The sequence below is a fragment of the Halichondria panicea genome, chromosome 11 (assembly GCF_963675165.1).
Source record: "Halichondria panicea chromosome 11, odHalPani1.1, whole genome shotgun sequence".
In the NCBI taxonomy this organism is placed as follows: Eukaryota; Metazoa; Porifera; class Demospongiae; order Suberitida; family Halichondriidae; genus Halichondria; species Halichondria panicea.
This window is the reverse complement of record NC_087387.1, coordinates 5,790,703-5,814,604: the sequence shown is the minus strand read 5'-3', so window position 1 is coordinate 5,814,604 and position 23,902 is coordinate 5,790,703. Positions and strand designations below refer to the sequence as shown.

At 41.4% G+C, this 23,902-nt stretch overlaps 3 protein-coding genes and 1 non-coding gene across 6 annotated transcripts; 3 read left to right on the top strand and 1 right to left on the bottom strand.

The window, feature by feature from the left end:
• Positions 1 to 3,394: 3,394 nt before the first annotated feature.
• Positions 3,395 to 6,609, top strand: LOC135344194 (nuclear pore complex protein Nup205-like). The gene is made up of 8 exons (XM_064541369.1): positions 3,395 to 3,523; positions 3,919 to 4,019; positions 4,319 to 4,472; positions 4,727 to 4,968; positions 5,185 to 5,302; positions 5,632 to 5,757; positions 5,840 to 5,988; positions 6,342 to 6,609. The coding sequence occupies exons 1-8, from the start codon at positions 3,466 to 3,468 to the stop codon at positions 6,447 to 6,449; spliced, it is 1,056 nt and encodes a 351-aa protein (XP_064397439.1). The 5' UTR covers positions 3,395 to 3,465; the 3' UTR covers positions 6,450 to 6,609.
• Positions 4,548 to 4,629, top strand: Trnas-gcu (transfer RNA serine (anticodon GCU)). The gene has a single exon. It is a non-coding gene; the product is annotated as a tRNA-Ser (tRNA).
• Positions 6,598 to 15,138, bottom strand: LOC135344082 (uncharacterized). 3 transcript variants are annotated; one of them, XM_064541169.1, is made up of 16 exons: positions 14,866 to 15,138; positions 14,230 to 14,421; positions 13,855 to 13,951; positions 13,620 to 13,683; positions 13,315 to 13,512; positions 12,745 to 12,812; positions 12,380 to 12,443; positions 11,910 to 12,063; positions 11,543 to 11,721; positions 10,416 to 11,205; positions 10,080 to 10,217; positions 8,325 to 9,725; positions 7,977 to 8,121; positions 7,340 to 7,426; positions 7,065 to 7,159; positions 6,598 to 6,790 (listed from the first exon to the last, which is right to left on the bottom strand). In XM_064541169.1, exons 1-16 carry the CDS (start codon positions 15,132 to 15,134, stop codon positions 6,679 to 6,681), a joined length of 4,053 nt encoding a protein of 1,350 aa, XP_064397239.1. In that variant the 5' UTR covers positions 15,135 to 15,138; the 3' UTR covers positions 6,598 to 6,678. The 3 variants fall into 3 exon arrangements, with proteins under 3 accessions (XP_064397239.1, XP_064397240.1, XP_064397241.1); XM_064541170.1 differs by lacking the exon at positions 14,866 to 15,138 and adding an exon at positions 14,731 to 14,815; XM_064541171.1 differs by lacking the exon at positions 14,866 to 15,138 and adding an exon at positions 14,687 to 14,804.
• Positions 15,139 to 18,244: 3,106 nt separating this feature from the next.
• Positions 18,245 to 23,902, top strand: LOC135344413 (uncharacterized). Its single transcript, XM_064541608.1, has 3 exons — positions 18,245 to 18,383; positions 18,448 to 18,525; positions 18,965 to 23,902. The coding sequence occupies exons 1-3, from the start codon at positions 18,287 to 18,289 to the stop codon at positions 23,554 to 23,556; spliced, it is 4,767 nt and encodes a 1,588-aa protein (XP_064397678.1). The 5' UTR covers positions 18,245 to 18,286; the 3' UTR covers positions 23,557 to 23,902.

Below are 23,902 nucleotides of genomic sequence, written 5' to 3'. Positions count from 1 at the left end.
GAACGTGGAGAACCATGAGAACGCGGAGAACCATGAGAACCATGAGAACAGGAGAACCATGAGAACCATGAGAACAGGAGAACCATGAGAACAGGAGAACCATGAGAACGCAGAGAATTATGAAAACGTGGAGAACCATGAGAACCCTGAGAACAGGAGAACGCGGAGAACTATGAGAACGTGGAGAACCATGAGAACGCGGAGAACCATGAGAACGCGGAGAACCATGAGAACGCAGAGAATTATGAAAACGTGGAGAACCATGAGAACCCTGAGAACAGGAGAACGCGGAGAACTATGAGAACGTGGAGAACCATGAGAACGCGGAGAACCATGAGAACGCGGAGAACCATGAGAATGCAGAGAACAGGAGAACCATGAGAATGCGGAGAACCATGAGAACGTGGAGAACCATGAGAACGCGGAGAACCATGAGAACCCTGAGAACAGGAGAACCATGAGAACGCGGAGAACAGGAGAACGCATTATTATTGCAACATAGTATACAGTAATAATTATTATATGCATAGTCAGCATATTTCGTGACATTTACACAAAGTAATAACCCATATACAGGTATGAGCAAATTGAATCTACAAGCTGGGCCCAGGGGATTAAATCCTAAAAAGGTGCTCAGTCATACACCTCCATGCGATTATATTCTCAGGGCACTCCTATTAGTCTCACTCATAGATACCTACAGAATGGATACTTTATGATAGCACTCTTGAAAAGCTTAAGTAGACTAGAAATGCATGAAATACATTTCAAGAATGCTTGACTGACTATACAGTGTACAAATGTCATGCATGTAAATTACGTTCTTTGGGGGGAGGGGGCATGCCTAGAGAGGTTCAATGAGTGTCTGCTGAAAATTGGTTATTTTCAGTTGGCTCTATGCTTTCTACCTGTAATAAAGTAGTACAGTACTCTTGGAAAAGTTCAAGTAAACTCCAGAAAACTGATAATGATATTCATAATAATTTATCTGATTGTGGTTTTGCTGTTTGGCAATTCTCTGCAAGTGCACTGCAATCCACTGTAATTCCAAGGGCATATGAAGGTCGGACATCACTTAAACTTTCACTAATTATGAGACCTTTTAATGACATTCCAGGCCAAATTGCTTTTCGTTTTTGCTGACTCAGCAGTAAACATGACTGCATCTAGGTGGATCTAGCTAGTATGGGTATTATGTGCTGATAGGGCTAGGTCCAGTAACCATCATAGACACCAAACACAACTAGCTGTCAACAGATTCAGCGACAGAAACTGTGCAGAAATATTGTCTCATGAATCAATCGCCCTCTATAACATAGACTCGTGATTAGGCCGCCCAACTTTTAGAGGGCGGCTAAACTAGAGACTAGCAGAAGTACAGTAGCCACTACTGCTGAGTCAGCAAAAACGAAAAGCAATTTGGCCTGGAATGTCATTAAAAGGTCATAATTAGTGAAAGTTCAAGTGATGTCCGACCTCCTCTGATATGAAGAAAAAAGGGGAGGTTGGTCACGATTAAGACTGCTGAGTCGGCACTTTTTATCTACTTTCTTCCAGTAGTAGTATACGTGGCCCTGAAGGGATACGTGGCCCTGAAGGTCACTCAGCAGCAGTTGTGTTCTCCACTTGGTGTTCTGCACTTGACTTGAGTCTTCACTAGTTGAGTCTTCGATAGTTGACCCATAGATGAAGGAAGAGAAAGGGATTGGAAACGATGGGCGTGGTTGAATCCAGGCGCGTTACGGTGATGTAATCATTATTTAGGGATACATTGCGTGCGAGATTGGCGCCAATAAGAGAGGCTGCTGTGGCCGTGAACAAATGGATGGAGTAATTGCGTTTATTGATGCTTTTCCCGAGTGGCATAGAGTGGCAATGATCTCACAAGATGAAGAAATGTTTAGAAAGGCAAGACAAATGGCCATAGAGAATGTGAATCAAAGCTTGTCTTCTTCTCATCAAAGGGCTCGCTAACATGGTAATATATCTTGCACAGGTCATATTAGAAGTCATAATAGACAAGCTAAACTAGTCAGAATGCTGAGAAGTCTGGTAACTTCTGACAGGAATAATAATACACTGAAAATACACTTCCACGATAAGACTGAAGAGTTTTGAGCTCAATAAAGGAATGACTACGGTCTCTATTCACAGGATAATGAAAAGGATTAGAATGAGATACGGGTCATTCCATATCAATTCAACGAAATTTAAAATGTGACGTCTTCAGATTGCACGAAACTTGGTATATGTGTGAGGAATGGTATGATAACATATCAGAAAAAATTTTGGGTTTGTAAACAATATGGCTTCTGAGACTGTAACTTTCTAACCATTAACATTCTAAGAATGTATATCATCTTGTTGCCTAAGAAATTCCGCATCATTTGGTATGTTGTACGGCTTCACTCGATAAAGTTTGGGTATTGTATCTAATTAGTGTCCTTTGAACTCTGACATCTCAAAAAGCGCTGTTTTTTCCCTGTAATTTTTTGTGTATCATGTTCCTCATACCATTCTCTTGAAGAGTGACAAGTTTAGTTCTGGGATTCCAATGGGATCATGAGATATGTTGTGGGATGTAGTGTGATTTGGGAAATATTTGTGGTTTCAGAGAATAAACAGTCCTTCTTTGTTGTGTAGTGTACCTAAAACATGTGTGCCAACTTTCCTGAACTTATGTTATCACAAGGAAGAATTCGAACTTTCGGCCGAGTGACATTATCAGCCGAGGAACTGTAAAACGACTGATAGCTAAAACAAGTTTACAGCAACCATACGAGCAGCAAAATAATACTGACAACACGCCAGCTATTTGATTGAGCGGGGACAAGCATATCAGCCATTTGAGTACTGCACTACAGAGGACTATGAGAGAGAGCAACATCATCTTGAACAATAATTTCTTGTTTTCTCAAACGATTCCAGACACATACAAACTACACACATTATATTATTTGGACCATCTCTAACAACTGATACAATATATTGTACTGCAGTCAGAAGGTGGAGTAATCTCAGTAGAAACTGAAATGCCACCAGAGAATATTTCGTGATTGGTTTGCATAAAAAAATGGTGGTTAGCTATAGGGTGTTTTCCAAGTAAAACCACACAACTCACTAATTTTTCTCTACCCATGAATGCAGCTTATTTAAGTATCCCAGCTCCAGAAATAGATAATTTTATACGTTGCCTACATGATTTTATTTTTTTAAACGATTGATCATCAAATCAGAACAGGTTGCGGGAAATTTCAAAGGTGCAAATTTTCGCTATTAATTTTGTCTACAAAATAATTATATGATACTCGCAAAACATTGAAGTAGTAGTAAATTATTACATTTCAGTAATAATTATTCAGCTTTAGTTGTATCATTGTCATGTGATTTCAGGTGACAGATTTGATTGGATCGCACTCTGAGATTTTTGCGACTGTTCTCAAAGAGCAACATCAGGTGGTTACTATGGCAACACTACAAGAGCTTGCCCTCGTCACAGCCGTCATTGGTCACTCGGACGTCGGTAAATATTGGCACAATAATTATGATTATTGATTGTTCCCTCACTCATTGTATGTGTGTATTTCTGTATCCCCCTGTACTAGGTATATTTGAAGTACTTTTTTTCAAGTAGGTATATTTGTACTCGTGAAGTATATGTAACATTTTACATGTTTCTATACTCGTACCGTATAACTGGAACATTGGGGAGTATTATATTGCCATTTGAACCGGCTTAATTCGCTTATTTTTAGCGTCTCAAACCACTACTGCAGCAGTGACGTTGTGTCTGCATGTTTTTTTAATTCGTCACCAAATCGCCAAATTAAAACTCCCACTAAATTCCAGTTATACTGTATATATATATCGGTAACACTATACGATGTTTGATGGTAACCATTTCCTCCGCTTTGGCAGGTCATGATTGGTCGTCCCAAATGGCCACACCCATTGGCTCTGGTCTGGTTCGTCTACAGCGACTCATGCTCACACTACTACCACAGTACTGGTCCAAACAGGTCAGTATTTGTATATAGTACTAGCAGTAATGTGCCCAGAAGTTTAGAAATGGTGGCTACAATTTTCAATGCACAATATTTGTTTCGCTTCCTTTACGTTTACTATATAGGTCTGAGAGGTTGCTTAAATTGTATTGTGCGACTTTTGAGGAAACTATATACGTTGGCCGGCCGGATTAGTTAGTTACTGTATATATAACAACAATTGTACCTTCATCATAATTATGTTAATTATACTTGCGTAAATTGTGTGATAGTTATTTTAATAGTGAATTTACTTTAATTTTATTTCTCGACAGAATTGGAAGTCACTCGTAAATCAGGTGACCCAGAGCGAGGGTGGGGATGGTGTGAGAGGTGTGGATCTTATGATCAGTGAGGACGCCTCATTGGTCGTTCAACAGATTGCCACCAACCTCGTCTCCTACTGCCGAGTTGCCATGACAATTGGAGGTGAATTTGTGGGTGAATTTTGTGCAAGTAAGCTATTAGCACGGTTGTGGTCTTATTGTTCTCTGTTCAATGTGAGACGAGGTGGCCGAGTGGTTAAGGCGATGGACTGCTAATCCATTGTGCTCTGCACGCGTGGGTTCCAATCCCATCCTCGTCGAATTTTTTTTTTATTGATATGACAAAAAAATTATTGTTTATACAATGTGCATAAATAATGTAACAAAGTTAATTCTAATGTTCAATTGTTTCTACAGGCACGGAGTTCTCCTCTCCCTACTGTCGTATCCTTCTCACCCCACACCTTGCTGAAGCCATAACGATGCCATCCAGCAGAGCGACCTTTGCACCCATGTCGGGAGCCCACCCCCACTCATTAGGACTGCTCATTCAGCACTTGAAAGAGTGTGTGGATGGTTACGGGTCGTCATTGGAGACCCATCAACAGAAGAACCGGAAGCTAGAAAGTGGAACGTTGGGAATGGAAGATGTTAGAACGGTATGAGATAGTCACGGTTACTTAGGATATGCACTGTACTAAAGAGCTATGTAGTGACAAGGTCGGTGGAAATCAAACCAGGCTGAGTCCAGTTGACAATCGAAATCAACTCTATGTACATGCATCTGCGTTGGTTAGCTGTTAATCCGGTTTTATTTGACTTATAATAATGCATTTCAAGTATTATTGTTTTCAATAACAGTCTTGCTTGTACAGCTCTTACCTGCCAACATGACTGTGGACAAGCTCTCTCCTGCTCAACAGCAGACAGTGGCCAGACAACGCCTCAAGCAACTCGTCACTAACAGGAAGCAAGAGCTACAGCACTACGCATGTATCCTATACAAGTATTATTGTCTTGTGCTTTCGTTTACTTTTCACACCAAGAAATGTATTTGTAGTGGCTGCCCTTAATTGGAAGGCCTATCTTAATAGGAAGACCTAGAAAAATTACAGACTGCTTTTTCACAAAAATATTCCATTTGCAAGGGGAAAGCTCATACTTAGCCAGATCATCCTATAAAGCAGGTCACCCTCTTATACTGTAATACAGCCAGGACCCCAAATCTTTATAGCCTCTTTCAGTCTGCTGATCACTGTGACAGCTATACATACAATTATTTTCTAAGCGAGTATGTATTTCCCCTGACCCCTATTAATCAGACTTGATTGAGAACCTGCTGTACCTGTTGTGGAGACACCTGCAGTACTACCTCGTACACTGTAAGCCGGTGACCTCTGACCCCCATATGGTGGGTATGGCTCGATCCTCTATGAGACTATTGCAAGGTCAGTGGCAAAAACTAAGATTTAATGAATACGTGTTTGTACAATGACAAAATCTGCAAAGTATGAATAATTCTGTTCGCAGAGTATGGTGCCACCCAGAGCGGTGATTTGACCTTTGACCTGTCTTCGGTGGGGGAGGGAGTGAGTGCAGCAGACCTGGAGTCCCTCAAGATAGACATTGGCAAGAGCCTCACTGACGGTCTCTTCAAGAAGCTCTTGGACGTGGAAGAGGTACAGACGGGTTCTAATGGTGTCGCTATAATATTGCAAAGACCAGGCTAGTTAGTACATGTATGACATCATTATCCTGTTGGACCAGGTCGCAAATTTCTACTAAAATGCTTTTCGCTTGCAAAATATTGTAATACATGCAGTAGTTGCTGCACTGCACACTTACATGCATGTGCACTGTCCCTATATAATTATACGTAGCTCTGAGTCAGTCCCTTACACACACACACACACACACACACTCGTAATTATCTCTCCCACCACACACACACACACACTCGTAATTATACCTCCCACTACCACACACACACACACACTCGTAATTATCCCTCCCACCACACACACACACACAGGCTCAGTTCTCGGCTAGGGCGGAGTTGAGGGTTGGGTTTGTGCAGGCTCTAGTGAGGAGAGTAAGGAGACTGCTCAAACTGAAGGCTGATGTCCGAACAGATATCTGATCACATGACTATCACATGACCCATGAAACTCTTGAAAAATACTAATCTTAGTACTGAACGTTTCTAGACTAATTTTAGAAATACGTAATTATAAGTTTAATTTAAATTTGACACTAGGTGCAGTGCTATAATTATTATTATAATGAAATCCATTTCAAAGTGATGTTTCTTTGCGTATAAATAATAGCAGTAATGAGTATGTGTATTAGAATTGATAATGTAATGGTTGTCATGACAACTCAGAGTGATACATGAGATATAATGTCTCTGATATTGCGTTGCTGGCTTCACTATTTGAACACGCCACCTCCGAGAGCCGAGCTTCAAAGGGGAGGAGTTTCCTGTGTGAGGAAAGAGGGGGTGGGTTGGGGTTAAACTATATACTGTAACCAAGCACAATGAATACATGGACAGTACTGGAACCCTCTAAAAGCCATCTCTAGATCTGAAGGAAGACCAGCTAGGTCTCAATTTCAAATTAAATGAACGGTTTGTTTACAACAAAAAGCCACCTCGGTACAATTATTGGAATTTGCTCTCAGAATAATGTGTGTGGGCTGAGGTAATACTCTACATGTATGGCATCATTTAAAAAGTACACTATAGAACACTTACGATGTGGCCTCAGGCAGTGATCGCACCATGTTCCTCAGAACCAGAGCAGCTGTCAAATGAACGGCCTTTGTCAGGGAGCTCTCTATCGGTAAATCCTGAAGATAAAAGAGAATATAAAAGAGTAATTCCATGTACATGTAGCGGGTAATTTTCAAATAGAAAAAACGAATTTTGAACGAAAATTATTGAAATTTTATCCTGAATATTTTAGCCAAAACTTAGAGCCTGAAACTACAATGTACATTCACAAGCTAGAGTGATGTTGGTGCACTTACTGCTAGTGTTGGGACTTGTTTGATCCTGAGTAGCGTCCTAGCGATGTTGGGAGGAGTGGGGGGAGGTCCAGGACTGCAGTGGTGACCCTGTGGAGGGGGCGGGATGACAGGCTCACACACACACACACACACACACACGTACATGTAGTACGAAAAAAACATAAATGATAACAGATACCATACAAGTGTAAAAATAGCCACACTGGTCAGTGGTGGTCGATACTAACCACTTCTTAGGCCTGGTTCACTAGTAATGCATAACAAAGGCAAATGTGAGAGGATTGAAAAAAGGTGTCTGGACACATCCCAGGATTTTGAAGTGGAGGGGGGAAATGAAAAAGGAACCTTACTAAAAAAAGGTCAACTGTTATTTCAATACCCAGCTATGGACACTCAGTCATACAACTAGTACTTGAAGCGGGGGGGAATTGGAGCTAGGGGGGATATCCCTCTTCCCCCCCCCCCCTGTATGACACCCTGCTGGGGCATAACAAAATTCACATGTACATTCAGAGGTGAAACACTAAAATTTGGGATACAAGTGTTTTTCTATTGTAGACAAAGTATCACCACATTCAATAGTGAGAGTGATAATAGTGCAAGCAGAGAGTGAGGTATTTCTACACGTAGAGTGTACCTGAAGGTGTGTGAGGAGAGATGGTCCCATTCTCTTGGCATTAGAGGAGCAACCAGTCCACTGACAGGCTAAGGGGTGTGGTTGGGGGTGTGACAGGTGGGTGGTCACCACATGATGGAACAGCTCTGCCCAGTTGGATCGTACACTGCACACAAGACAGAAACAAGTATGGAGCTTGAAATTTTGGATACTAATTCTTGTACAGTTGGGTGGCCTTTGGGGCAGACTAACAGGTGTATAGTGGTGGGTGGCCTGCTAACACAGGTACAGACACATGCTATGGAAAAACTTTGACTTTTAGGCACAATAAAAGTGACAAGATAATGGCACACAGTACAGAGAGCTCACCTTGCACAGCCTCCCCATAGACAGATTGGTCTAGTTATATCACCAACAACCACCGCATCAACTTGAGCTGATTTGATCGTGTCAACTTGATTGCTATTGATCCCACTGTTAACACCGCCAGTCACATGATCGGAGCTAGCTGCAGAGACGTCACTCGCTGCAATGACAGGGGGTAGAGATATGTTGGATGAATTTGAAATAGAAGTAGACAGTGGAGGGGTAATCAATTTAGAGAGTGTAGCCATGGAAACAGTTGTCGTAGCAATACCCGTTGTCATAGTTACATTTTCCGTCATAGTTTTTGTTAAATTGTCAATATTTCTTTCGGTTTTCCTGGTATTAGATAGCTCTAATTGTAGCGATGATGCGATTGTGGGTATAGGGGAACTCCTAGCAGACTGTGGAGAGGGGGAGTAAGTGCGGTCTAAACTAGTCACTGATAATGGACTGATTTCTCGAATATTTGAGCCGATACTCGAGTGTTCTTTACATGAGTTGGTGTCAGACTGCAGCGATGACCCACTGGTTGAGGAGAGGTCACCACTGGACACTTGAGACACAGTAGTGCTGGAGGAGAGGGGGGTCTGCACAGATGGGGATAATGATGCACCAACTGGGCTGGAGAGGTTCGAATCTTTACTAGAAGATGAATTAAAAAATGTCTCAGATGCAATGGAGTGTTTAGCAGGGGGTGTGGTGGTATGGTTGGTGTCGCACTCCATAGGGGTAGAGGTGGTCTTATCAGGCAAGAGGATCTCACTTGTCGGCCCATTCATACTCTTCAGGGTTTTGTCGATATCAATCACTTCATTTGACAACAATTCCTCCAAACGCAATTTTTTCGAAACTGGTGCCTCAAAATCTCCATCTTGTATGTGGTTACTTAACGCGATACCGTGGCCATGTGATAATGAAATGTTGTTGGCAATTTTATCTCCAGCAAAAAGTTTTTCTTGACCTCCTTTGGTTTCAATATTAATATGTTCATTCGGTATATTGGAGATGGCGTTTGGGCAACCTTTGACCTCTGCTGTCGGCAAATCCAATGCCTTTCTAGCAACAGTGAGTGGAGAGGCTGGCCTAGACTCTGACCTTTGAACTCCGGACTTTTGAATGGGCGTACCCCCACTCTGAAGAACCTTGGTGAGAGCTTGAGGTTTTTGAGGTGTTGTTAAACTCGTCAAACTGGTTATAGAACTCGTCAGACTAGTAGCAAGTCCAGCGGTGGTAGTAGATCCTCGAATACTGTCAATGTTAATTGGTTTTGTCGAGCTGGTTACTATAGTGATGGTATCACGTGATCTGTTAGTGGGTGTGGTTTTCTTAGCGATCCCAGCGACCATATAGACAGTTGTACCAGCCACAGTGATCTTAGTGGAGAGAGAGTCCGGGAAAACAGTCCTGTGAGGGGGTTGAAACACATTATAGTACATATGCAACCAGTAATCTAAACATGTGCAGTGTACCATCTTAAACCAAGCTACTAAATTACATTGTGAAATCAGACAATCCTCACTCAAGTTATGGGCACTGAGTTACCTCCCTAAAAAGACCAATCACTAAAGCTATATAGCTCATGCTTTTCCCACAAAACGGAGCAGTTGGACACAGGAGCAATCACTGATCTTAGCAGAATCATCATCAGATAACTTTTCCAAGGCTAAAAATTCTTCGTGAAATTGTACATTCCTACATTCATGTAAATGTATTCAAATTACGGCCACGGGTACTCATAGTTACATGTACATGTCTTACTTGATGACATTGTTGAAGTCAGCGAGTGAGGCCATTTTGACTGCACCTTTGAACTCTGACACGGCCTTGAGGTAACTGGAGTACATCTCCAGGGGGGACATGTACGAACCACCACACACCTCGTACGAAGTAGACAACCTACGATAGAGCAATGAAAAATAATGATTATATAATTATATTATATATCATCCAAATAATGATACTGCTGCATAGGAAACAATAAAAACAAGATTTAATTTTTGAGACAATTTCCCTACGAATAATCTGCTATATAAAGGAACACACCCACACACCACTATACAATGTACACACGCCCACACCACTGTACACACTCACCACACATGAGTGAAGGCACTCCCACTGTCCCCACCTCCACTACTGGACATCAGTGTGTCGATAATGGCAGTTGGAGTCTTCGTAATTTGACCTGCTGCCGGTGCAACACTTGTCATTGAACTCTGACCTATAAACTTTGACATTGCGGTAGTCACAATCGAACTCTGACCTACGACCCCAGTAGACGACACACTACTAGACAATACATTAACCTTCACATTTCCACTCGCTGTCATGGAAACAGGTTTCGGTACTGATTTCGACAATAGTTCTTGCAACTGCTGTATCGTAAGCACTGGTATAAATCCTTGATTGCTGGTAGTGAGGGCTCTGGACAATGAGGAGGAGTTTAACTGCCCCTGTGATTTAGCCGGTAATTTCAGAGTAGGGATCGTGGTGTTACCAATTTTGATCGATTTCGGTGGCTGAGCATGTGAAACGGATTTAAATTTTGTTGTATCAATAGTAGTGGATTTGCTTGATGTAGATTGTGAGACAGTTTTTCTCTCGAAAAGCTTCACATTTTTGAGCATATTGCTACTAAGATCTTCCGTTTTCACCATCAGTACGTTGACCAGGACTTGCACTGATCTGTCGACTGTTAGAATATTTCGGCCCATTTCTGGAGATGAGAATGTGAGGCTATAAAGAGCGTCTAGACAACCGAGGAGTATTAGTGCGTCAGGTACGAGTAGAAGCTTGAATATGCGACTGTAGACGTCAGTGGGTGTGGCTAGTAGGCGTGGCATATTGCACGAGGTCCAGCTTAATTCTCCCAAGATCTCAATACCTAGTGAGAAAAATACAGAGAAATGAGATACAGACATTTTTTGTGGTAGAGTACATGTGCATGTAGCTACATGTTAGTATTCAAAATGCCACCAGTAAACAGAAAGCTCACTAGTGCCAAGATCTTCATTATTATGATTAGCTGATGTGGCCAGAAGTGTTATTTTTCAATTCTATTTCAGTTCAAAACACGGATAGTCTTCACACAACAAGTTGTAGTGGCAGAATTTGATATTAAACCTTCGTTGTCAAACGAATTTGCTTCTATTGTGTAGTAAACTAATCAAAGCTTAAGAGATGGTTAGCCAACCACCACCACTGACCAGTGTGGTCCTCACCTTTGAGCACTTGTGCTTTGTCCTGAGAGAGTATGCACTCGTACACTGTTCCCAGTAGTATCTCTGCTGTGTGAGAAGTGTAAGGTGGGAGGGTGGTGTAGGGGGCCAGGTTGGCCAGAGTCTCGAGACCTAAACACTTGATAGACGGCAGACGATTGTTGGAACATAAGAGCAGAAATCTATCAGAGAGAAAGTGATATTTATAAATTAATTGATATTTAGAACTGAATAGATTACAATTATAATTATGCTCGCCAAATAATTATACCCGCTATACAGTCATCACATGATACACTGTACACACGCACACACACCCACGCCCACACACACACACACACACACACACACGGCTAGCTACAGTATATACCTGAGCACGGTGTAGTTGTTGATCAACTCTTTAGCTTGTGTTTGAGAAAAGGACAAGTTTCTGAGTACACTGATGAGCTGGGTCACACGGAGACACTCCACACTCGAGTCAGGGGGGGCGGTGTGTGGGTGGAAGAGAGTAGGAACATACGAAGCTGTAGCAGTGTGGGGGAGAAACACATACATTGCATCAGTGTACAGTCAGCAACACGAGTACCTCGAATACGCTAAAATTGAGGTAATTAGTCACATGCAACAATGACTTTACTGTTGAATTTTGCACATGACCAAGTCTAATCGAGGTACTCATGTCGTCCTCTGGTGTACATGTACAGGGATGTGTCCAAAATATTCTAAGTGGTCCAAAATATTCTAAGTGGTCATAGGTGCTTAATCAACAAATTAAACACACTTTTTTCATTAGTAAACTATATAGCTGTCTAAAAGATCAATCATTTGACAGCAGCTCACCTCTTGAGACAGAGCTGTCGAGCAGTGACACAAACATCCACTCTGGCACTGTCAACTCCCAAAACTGGAGCAAGAAACACATTATTTATGAAGTTGGCACAGACTGCGCATGTATGCAGTGATGTGCCCAAGTGGTCAATTGAACACACCTCTATAACATGTACAGTAGTGAACTACACCCAAGACGTGGTTATTTATGCCTAGAGGTGGTTGACACACCACACCAGTGTGGGCACATCACTGTACACACACACACCTAACTATATATAGACCTCAGAGTGGTAATGATGCTGACGTAGTGTGGGTGGGTGTGAGTAGTGTGAGTGGGTGGGTGTGAGTAGTGTGAGTGGGTGTAGTGTGCTCACCTGGATGAAGTCAGTCTCGGACTCTTTGTACCAGCTCTCGTGATATACCTCCTCCAAAACTGGGTCATCTGTAATTTAGTAAGTAAATGGATCATATTCGACACAGGCCAAGACGCACTATACACATGTCATGCATTGCAGCAGTACACAGTGTGTCTATATACAGGTGAAGCCAGTGTATTGTGGTGTCCCTATAAGCAGGTCACCCTCTATAATACAGCCAGGTTATAAAATAGGCCCCAAAGTCTCCATAGCATGAGTTTGGACCTGCTGTGTTAGCAGACTACTCCTTTATATAATACAGCCATCATCCACTGTTACGGCACAACAGTCAGTGATGTGCCCACACTGGTCGGTGGTCGTGGTTGGTACTAACCACCTCTAAAGAAAAATAAAGAAAAACAACCACCTCTAGTTTACTACATGAAACAGAGGCAAAAAAACAACCTCTAGTTTGATAACAGAGGCAAATTGATATGCTGAAATTGAAGATTGGAATATAGATTGGAAATAGAGACACTGATAAGAAAATTCTGGTGGTAATAATTGATGTCCTTGTATGTATCTTACCGCCTGAGAACAATCCAACATGTGCCAGCATCACTGCTAGTAGGCGTGGCTCCGTGAGTCCGCTAGCCTCGGACAAGACCACACCCCCTTCATTGTGCGACAGAATAGTGAGAATATTGAAACTGAAATCGACTTCGTTCGGATAGCCGGAGAGCAGGGAACGGACCAATCGGTCGACAGAGAGGGTGTGTCCACTTCCTGTACGAGGGGGTTACATATGGACCAGATAATGTACAAGTGTATACTGCCAAACAATTATTAATAATTAATTATGACAATGATTTCGTGTGTGTGGGTAACAGTACCTCTTTTCTGGGAATTGGGTGTGGCTTGAAGAGAATCGAGTATCAGCGGTGTCCATGGTAACGTCTGAACGAGCATAATGTGTTGTGTATATGTTATAGCGTTTTGAATTACCGTTGTAGAAAATCAGAGCAACTAATTGAGTTAAGGCCATTAAATATAAATATATAATAGTGATGTTTAGAACATTAAAAGGTAATTATACAACACCAGACTACTCAGTGTTGTGGGTGGTACCTTGGTTGGGGGTGTGGCTGGTGGGCGTGGCATTGGTGCAATGAGAGGATCGTTGGCAATCGGGTCCGCCAGATAGTGCTCAAACCTCTCCAATAACCTGTAGAGACAGAAATCGTTAACCGTTTAATTTAGTAAACAATAAAGTGTCTGTGGTGGTAACGATTCTCTCAACTCCATACACTCATTTGCCTCTTATTAGGCCTAAAAGGTATAAGATTTTAGGTATAAGTTATTCTATGCTGTAAACTAGGCCTTGGAAGTAGTTATTTTGTGTCTAGAGGTGGTTGGTACAACCACCACCACCGACCAGTGTGAGCACATCCCTGAAGACTATAAATAATAACTTATACACAAAACCTGAGGTTAAATATTCACTTCATGTAGTTTTGTCGTACGGCATACGAAGCGCTTGTGACGGACGGAGGTAGTTTGAAGCTACGAGCCACTTCTCCCCATAACCGACGCTCACTGACGACCTTTGACCCTCCGAGGCTCTGGACTTTGTGGAAGAGATGACATAGATCCAATTCACGCCCTCCCAGCAACGGAATACGTTTAATGGGTGTGCTGCGTGTGTGTATGTGGGTGTGTGTGAGGTGTGTGAGGGGGGTCAGTGTGTGTGTGTGTGGTGGGGTGTGTGTGTGTGTGTGTGCGTACGTATGTGTGTGTGGGTGTGTGTGAGGTGTGTGAGGGGGGTCAGTGTGTGTGTGTGTGGTGGCCGTGTGTGTGTGTGTGTGTGTGTGTGCGTATGTGTGGGGGCTACTTCGTTGTGTGTGTGAGTAAGCATAAGTACATGTACACAGAACATAATATTCACAAATCAATTCGTTACCGGACAAACCCTCAAACACACACACACACACAGAGGAGACACACCACAAGCCCATTGAGTTGATCTACAAAAGTTCAAGAAACTCTTCTTTTGACTAGCTAGAGCAATTAACTCCGCCTAGAAACGTTCTTAGCTGATTGCCCACGCCCACCATTTCAATAATTACACGGACAACTCACCCAGACTTCGTGAGGAAATTGTTGAGTTGGTCCAAAAAACCCTCCTTTTCCATTGAGGCACTGAGACTCAAATTTTTAGACTCCATTTTTGCAGCCCTTGGTCCAATATAGAGGCTGCAAAATAATAGCAGAGATCCGAATTTTTGTCCAGACGATTCTGGTACCCGTATGGTATCATACGGTGTCCATTCTATAGTGTTACGATGTAAATTTCCGTTGGTTTCAAGAACTTTGTGATTCCCACCATTTGCATTGGGGGTTCTGAGCATGCGCGGAAATAACCATGTGGAGTCATGTGACAATAGTGACACACCCTTTTCTTCACGACAATCTTTCAATTCTTTCCTTAACGATATTTACCACACCGTTCCATTACTTTGTCGATCTGTACCCGAGCTGGAGCAATTAGCATTGTCTCATTATTATACCTTGAAGTTCAGTTGTCTGAAGACATGATAATCTAGAAAAGATTGTAAACAATTGCAAAAAAGCATTATTATACAAGCAAACTAATACCTCTGCGGCTTTTATAATTATGTAACACTCTAAAAGCAAAACATATGGCGAGAGGCATTAGCATAGCGTAGCTTGCACCACTCAATTTGTTGAGCTTCCCAATGAATTGTCATCACAGGGTGGCTGTGTCAGTGTGGTAGGCCAGTGGGGAAGAGAAGCAAAATTACTGCAAAATAATTTGCATGCATGGGTGTATATAGCGTTACCTCAAAATGAGGCATAATCATGCAAGACACTTTCAATTGGACCATTCTCAATGCATATGGAGCTGTTCCCTGAGGCTGTGCTGAAGTCATTTATGGTGTAAGTCTAGCTTGCAGACTTAGATATTTGAACGTTCAAGTGCTTAATGGTATTCATAATAGCTATAGATCTATATGTGGTTACAGCGATATTAAAAAATAATGACTACATAACCCTATATGCATGTGCATCTCTGGTTAAAACCAGAGAAGGTATGACGAGTACCTCGATCAGGCTTGATTAGGCTTGGTCAAGTGCAAATTCAAGTCAAGTGTTGTTGCATGTGACTTTAATTAACGCCTATAATCGAGGTACTCGTGTCGGATCTCCTCGGGTTAAAACCATGTGAGGAAAGAAACCTAAGATCCACACATTGTCAGGCCAAAGCATAGAATAAAAACACCCGTGTGGTGAGGAAAGAAACCTAACATTCACACAATGTCAGGCCAAAGCATAGAATAAAAACACTCGTGTGCATGGTGAGGGGAGAAACCTAATATTCACACACCAGAGGTCCAGGAGGTACGACAGGCGCAGTGCAGCTCTAGCATTTTGAACACTAATTATCAACCCACGCTGTGTCAGTGCATGGCGGATGTAGAGGGAGTTCCTTGGGTTCCCTCTCAGACAGAAGCTTTGATGGTTTTGACTGAAGTTTTAAAGCCTGTTTCTAATTCCTCTTCACCTTGACAACAGACAACAGCTACGTTAGAAACTGAGGTTAAAATAGTGAGTCGGGAGGCTTAAGCAACTACTGAACTATAGTTAGCATCAAGCATGTATTTCCTTGCACATGCACTCATGACTTGACTTTTATACCTTTAGTTCCTATACATTGTGCTATTTAATTGTGATGAGCTATATACTTGTGCAGTGTCTTGAAGCCCATGCAGTGACGGAGGCTACAATCTAAGTGGCTGTTTGCCTGATTGATAAGTGCATGCATGGTTATACAGCAACAATTTGAAACCACATGCATGCATAATTAGAATTGCCAAATCCATTTTAGCTAGCGGTGCAGCTGCATATACAGTTTCACAACTTACGGAAATTGCAGACGCTATTATTGGGTCTAACAAATCTACATGTATACCTGTGAAAATAATTATGTCACCTTAAGGTACTCACTTTCTATTGTTACTGGGTACATGTATGCATGTATATTGTACTGCTGGTGTAATTATCAGGATTATACCTTATGATTGCATGATTCTACCTATATCCTCGATTCCAGGCCGCACTTCCCACTTCACTTAGGAAAGTGGAGGCCGGTGAAGGAGGCTAGATTCTACCCGGCTTCGCTGCATCAATGCACTCTAAAAACAATGCAAGCTACTAAGGTGGTGGGTGGTGCATGCATGCTTTAGGTTTAATCAATCTGCATCCTACATGCATGGCAATATCGTTCAGACCACATCCTGTTGATATCACGCAGGCATTTTTACAACAATATAGTGCAATGCTTTGACTTGACGTCTGACCACAACAAGCAATACTGTACATGCAATGCAACAAGGAAATGTGCATTGCAAGCTAGGAAACACGAACCACTGACTAGGGGTTGGTAGATTATGCTCGAGATATTACCTATTATATGCTATTCTTTTATGCTCAAGTAAACAGCCTATTATTCTTTTCCAAATTGTCTTTAAATTGCCTATTATTCCCACATTATTCCTCCAAAGCACAACATAGACCGCAGTCATCGCACAAGTAACATCAAACTATAAATGATTACCACGTGACTCTATATCTATTAGAATTGCAAGGAGATAATTAACCCGAGACCAGTAATTCCAATTGTATATACTTATAATTATATAGTATACGTATACATGTACAGACCAGGTGTAATAATTTTTATATGACTCGTATATATATACTGACCAGTATTTAAGAATCTGTGAAACCTGCCTATTATTCTCATAATCGCATGTTGTCCTATTATTCACTGTGATTCGTACAGTGATTAATCGCGTATTAGTAATTGCACGTCGTCAAGGCAGTAATTGCACGTCGTCATTAACGACGTGCAGTTACTGCCTTGATGACCGCACGTTCGAATAACGGCCGCAGCTAATTTTTTTACTGAAACTGCAGCTAAAAATGTCCTTAAAACTGCATCACAAACGATAACAATCAATATAGTATGGCTACTCGTGCAATAAGGGATTAATAGCACTCATAACAAGCACTGGCATGCAAGGTTAATAGCACTTGGCTACGCCTCGTGCAATTAGTATCCTTGCCATTGCTTATTACTCGTGCTATTAATCCCATATTGCACTCTTAGCCATACTATTAATTATACTAATTGTTATAAATGTACCTATATTATGCCAGCATAATTCTCACCAAAAAATTTACCTATTATGCTCAAAATTATACTATAGCATAATCTACCAACCCCTACCACTGACTAGAATCACACAAAACACTACACAAACGGACCTAACGCTTTGTTATAAACAACTGTTATATGAATCTTACAATCTTCCGTGTTTATACAGTTTAAATCACTCTCAGCAAGAGTCTACTGCACATGTAAGGTAGTCACATGCAGGTTCAAAGCAAAGCTGCAGGAAGCTATATAAATAGTTATAATAATTATATAGACCGTTGTATACAACAGAGAAGAGATCAACAACACTGATTCATAATTATGATCATGAAGCAACTCAGCCTCTATCTCTTGATGGTCGTAGTCATCAGCTATAGTGCAAGAGCACAGAAAACAGCAACACTGCCCACAACACGAGGTACGTGAGCTATATATTGGCTTGAGATTTAGTGATCACTATAATAAATTGCATGCACATGCAGGCAGTGAACTAGGTCATGAAACACCACCAATAACAATGCCAACAACAGAACTAACAGATGCACCAACACTACCAGCAGGTGAGTATACTAGCTCTTATAATTATAAAGCCTTTATATAGACCTATAGTATAATTATATACTCACCTGCTGGTAGTGTTGGTGCATCTGTTATCCTTTATTAAAGGATAGCACTTTTTCAATATCTATAATATAGATCTACGATAATTATTTGCGTGCATATAAGAATATAGCTCTACAAACTAGCTATGTAGTTAGTTTTACCTATCCCTGCAGAAGTACAACAGTTTAAACATAGGAGAAAATGTTGTGCCCGTCCTAGTTAAAGCTAGAGCCTCAGCTACTGCATGGCTTTATAATCAATAGGGTATAAGTAAATACTATTTAGCCCTTCTGGGAGCAGAGTACATGTCAGTAACATAATTATATATATGCACCTCAGATATGCTGTCTAGAAATGTTCTGAACGAGTTACCATTAGTACTGCTTCTGTCCCTAGCTACTGTTACCAGGAGTGAGCACTATCACATTGTGCCAGTGGATTCAACCGATTTGTGTCATGACTATCGAAATGGAACTTGTTTTACTCTCGAGCAGCTTGCTCAAACAGACCTGTTATCTGGTGGAGACAATCTCACCTTGAGCTTTCTACCTGGAGATCATGTGCTAACTGAGCAGCTATTTATTCGTAACTTCTCACATGCGCATATTACCGGCCGAAACACAAGTACAACTGTAGTCAGATTTAACAGCAATGGTGAGATATGTTTTGTTAGTACTACTGAATTATATATTGAACACTTGGGTTTCGTTGGAGCGAAGGTTGCACCACAAAACTCATATCAAGGTTTGATCATTGACGGTGCCCACAATGTCTATATCAATCACTGTACCTTTATGGACTTTGAATTACTCAATCCGGCAGAGACCCTACCAGTAGTGAAGATTACTAATACTCAAACTGCAACGATTGAGAGCACTCTCTTTGTGAATACGAACAACACTGGTCGGGCACTGCACATTGAGGCTGATGATGTGTACATAACAAATAGCAAATTCAGTAGAAATGATGGAGGTGCAGTTGACATTCAATCACACAACGCATTGATCAAAAACACGGAGTTCAACTACAACAGTGCTGTGACTGGAGGAGCAGTTAGAGTGGTATCTGGTACTGTAGTGATCTTTTGGTGTAACTTCACAAATAACAAAGCTGTTCGATTAGGTGGAGCGATTTGTATTGAATCAGGCAGTAATGTGTCTTTTTGCAACAGTGAGCTGACAAACAACAATGCTGATGGTGGTGGAGCGATTTTTGTTTACTCAGGTAGTAGTGTGTCTATCTCCAACAGCACACTGTCAAACAACAATGCTAGTACTGGTGGTGGAGGAGCAATTTTTGTTTACTCAGGTAATAGTGTGTCCATCTCCAACAGCACACTGGAAAACAACAATGCTGGTGCTGGTGGAACAATTTTTGTTTACGCAGGTAGTAGTTTGTCCATATCCAACAGCACACTGACAAACAACAGAGCTGGCGAGGGTGGAGCAATTTATGTTTACCCATTTAGTATACCCATTTCCAACAGCGGGGCGATTGGTGTTCAATTGGCCAATGTATCCATCTCCAACAGCACACTTTCAAATAACAGAGCTTCAAGAGGTGGAGCGATTCAAATTACCGGATCAGGTAGCTTGAATAATTCAGCCAGTGTGTCCATCTCCGGCAGCATACTGACAAACAACAGAGCTAAATTTGATGGTGGAGCGATTAGTGTTAACTCAGGCAATATGTACATCTCCAACAGCACACTGTCAAATAATAGTGCTTCAACGGGTGGAGCGATTAGAGTTTCCACAAGTAGTGCGTCCATCTCCAACAGTGAGCTGACAAATAACATTGCTGACTATGGTAGAGCAACTAGTGCAGCTGTTGACTTAGACGATAGTGTGATCAGTACGCATACAAACAACAGAGGTAATAAAGGTGGAGTAATTGAAGTTTTACAAACAGCCACCTTGATCATCAACAACACTAACATTACTAATAACAATGCCATGGTCAGTTTTAACATTTTGCAGTCTCATGTGAAATTCACTGGATCGAATATTGTCAGCAATAACAATGGCCCTGTCTATGCTTTCATTAGTCGAGTTGAGTTTAATGGACCTACAACACTTAGTAACAATCATGGTGTGTTTGGTGGAGCTATCAGCATTATCCAGAGTCAAATGTACATTAACACAAAAGGAGTGGTCATCACCAACAACATGGCTACCTACGGAGGAGGGATATTTCTGAGAGAGAGTACACTCTTTGTAAATGAATCACTAAAAATCGATCACAACACAGCACACCAGGATGGTGGAGGAATCTATGCATATTCTAGCAGAGTTGAGTTCCAATCTGTGCTAATGCAGGATCCAGATGGTAGACCGATTCCTCCAAATAAACCAAGTGAGATTGATGACAACATTGCTACGAATGGTGGAGGTATTTATGCAATTGCTACAACCATTACACTTACTCAATCATACGTCACCATTGACACAAATACAGCAACTGCTAAAGGTGGTGGAGTGTATCTAGAGCACAGTTCGAAACTGTACCTATTTAAACTAGACCCTGAAAGTTTACCGATCATGCCTCAGCATCAATTGTATAATGTCAAGTTACTGATTAACAACAACTCGGCTCAGTACGGAGGGGGGATATTTGTGGCAGATGACACTGAGAGTAGTACTTGTAGAGGAGGGGCCACCACCACTAATGATACTCAGACTATTCTTGCTGACTGCTTCATTCAAACAATTCAACTGTACGAGTACAGCTTTAATCTAAACTATTTCAACACATTCATGACTAAAAACACAGCTATCATCCAGCCAGGAGCAGATATCTATGGAGGTCTGTTGGACAGGTGTACAGCAAGTCAAAATGCTGAATATGACAATTCTGCAAATGCATTGGAATACATAAACAACACCATAAAGTCCTCCACCAAATTATCGATCTCTTCTTGGCCTGTTCAAATACATTTTTGCAGTGATGACTATATTTCTACAAAAAAGGGACACACATTTAAAATCAGTGTTATGGCTGTTGACCAAGTTGGAAATGCAATGAGTGCCACAATTCACAGTTCTGTTGTCAGTAAGAGTGGTGTTGGTCGTCTCAAAGAAGGACAGACAGAACAGGAAGTTGGCAATCAGTGCACAGAATTAAAGTACAATGTATTCTCGCAAGACAGCTCTGCTCAAGTGGCACTCTATGCCGAGGGTCCATGCAACAATTCGGGAATTTCAAGAAAACTTATTAATATTTCTTTTGAACTCTGCACATGCCCTATTGGACTCAAGCCAATTCAGTCCGATATTGAGTGCCGGTGTGACTGTGATCCAGACTTGCTACCATATCAGATAAAAAAGTGCTCTAAGAAAAATGGGACTATTAAACTCGAAAATAATAACAACATATGGATAGAATTCATAAATACTACCAACGGAACAGGATATGTTATTAGCAACTGTACATTTGACTATTGTGTAGAAAGGCCCGTCACCATCAGTCTGAGCAGTCCTGACGAACAGTGTGCCTACAATCGAAGTGGTGTCTTATGTGGAGAATGTGAACCAGGACTCAGTCTTGTGTTGGCTACGTCAAGATGTAAAGAATGCTCTGATCTTTACCTTCTTCTACTAATACCATTTGCGCTGGCTGGTATATTGCTAGTTGCTTTACTTTTTGTGCTGAACATTACTGTAGCAACTGGAAAGATTCATGGCCTCATCTTCTATGCTAACATACTAGCAGCTAATAGGTCAATTTTCTTACCTAATTTAAGCAATTTTTTAACAGTTTTCGTATCATGGGTGAATCTTGACTTGGGTATTGAGACATGCTTTTACAATGGAATGAGCTCTCAATCGAAAGTGCTCCTTCAACTTGTCTTTCCAGCTTACATGTTTCTTCTGATGTTGTTAATAATACTTTTGAGCAAGTACTGTGACTCATTTGCAAAGCTCCTCTCCAACAGGAACCCAGTTGCTGCCCTAGGCACACTTGTCCTACTCTCTTATTCCAAACTCTTACAGTTTATCATTGCTGCACTACAAAACAGGGTCTTGGATTATCCTGATGGTTCAACCAACAGTGTTTGGTTGTATGATGGCAATGTGCAATACTTCACTACCAAACACATCCCTCGGTTTGTTGCTGCTGCCATAATCCTCATTGTGGGTGGATTGTTCACTATACTGCTCATTTTTGGACAATGGTTTCCGCACTGTTCAAAAGTTATGAAATGGACCAAGAACACAAAGTACATTGGCTTCATGGATACATACCATGCTCCATTCACTCCCAAGCATCGCTACTGGGTGGGACTGCTCCTCTTTGCTCTGATCCTCCATAATCTAGTAGTTTCCATGACTTCAAACACGTCTTTCGCTATACTATCATCTGGGGTTCTATCAGTTGGACTGATTGTTTGGAAACTATTGAATAATCGTTTGTATAACAACACAATCTGTGGTTCCCTTGAAACTCTCTATCTACTCAATGTTGCTATTCTATCAAATGGCGCCTTCATTGTCAAAGATACCACGAAAGATCAGTCAACACTAGCCAATACATCGATGGCTATATCATTCACTCTATTTGTAATAACACTCTGCTATCATTTTCACCAATTCGTACTCAAGAAGAGTAACACATGGCTGAGGATAGAGGACATCTTAAGCAACTTAAGAGCTAGTGTTGCAGACATGAAACTCCGACGAGCCAACAATATTCGAGAAATGTATCATCCGGTAGTCAATGAAAGTGATATAGTAGATGATTATGAACAAAGAGACCCAGTGGACCCACCTTACCCTGATGGAGTCATGGAAGAAGCTGACCCTGATCGTTACATCACTCCTCCCATCATCAGACCAGCCACGAGGCCGGACCAGCTGAGACTCTCCTACATGGATGAGCTAGCCCCCGTCACCACAGAGGACTACAGACCTGCCCCTCCCCCTACAAGAGTCAACCATTGTCCTGTTGTTTCATGCACACAAATCGGCCACATACGTAATGAAGTGTGAACTGTGTTATTTAGATATATAATAGTTTGACACTGTTTAGGAAGTTTCTAGAAGCCCAAAGGGCTGGTTGTAGTATCCCGAACGTAGTGAGAGTTCTACTAGCCCTGAGGGCTTCTATAAATCAAGTGGCTAAACAGTGTCTATAGATCATAGCAACCATGAGTATCTAGCCATTGAATGTTCTTATCTAATTTTTGATACATGATTTTCTAAGTTGGATAGAACACTTCCTTTAGCCAATCAGATTGCAGTATATATGGCAAGCATGATCTAAGTATAATTATGGTATACTTTGTATAGACAATTCCTAATTGCATGTAGTTTTATTGTTTGTTTTTACCGTCGA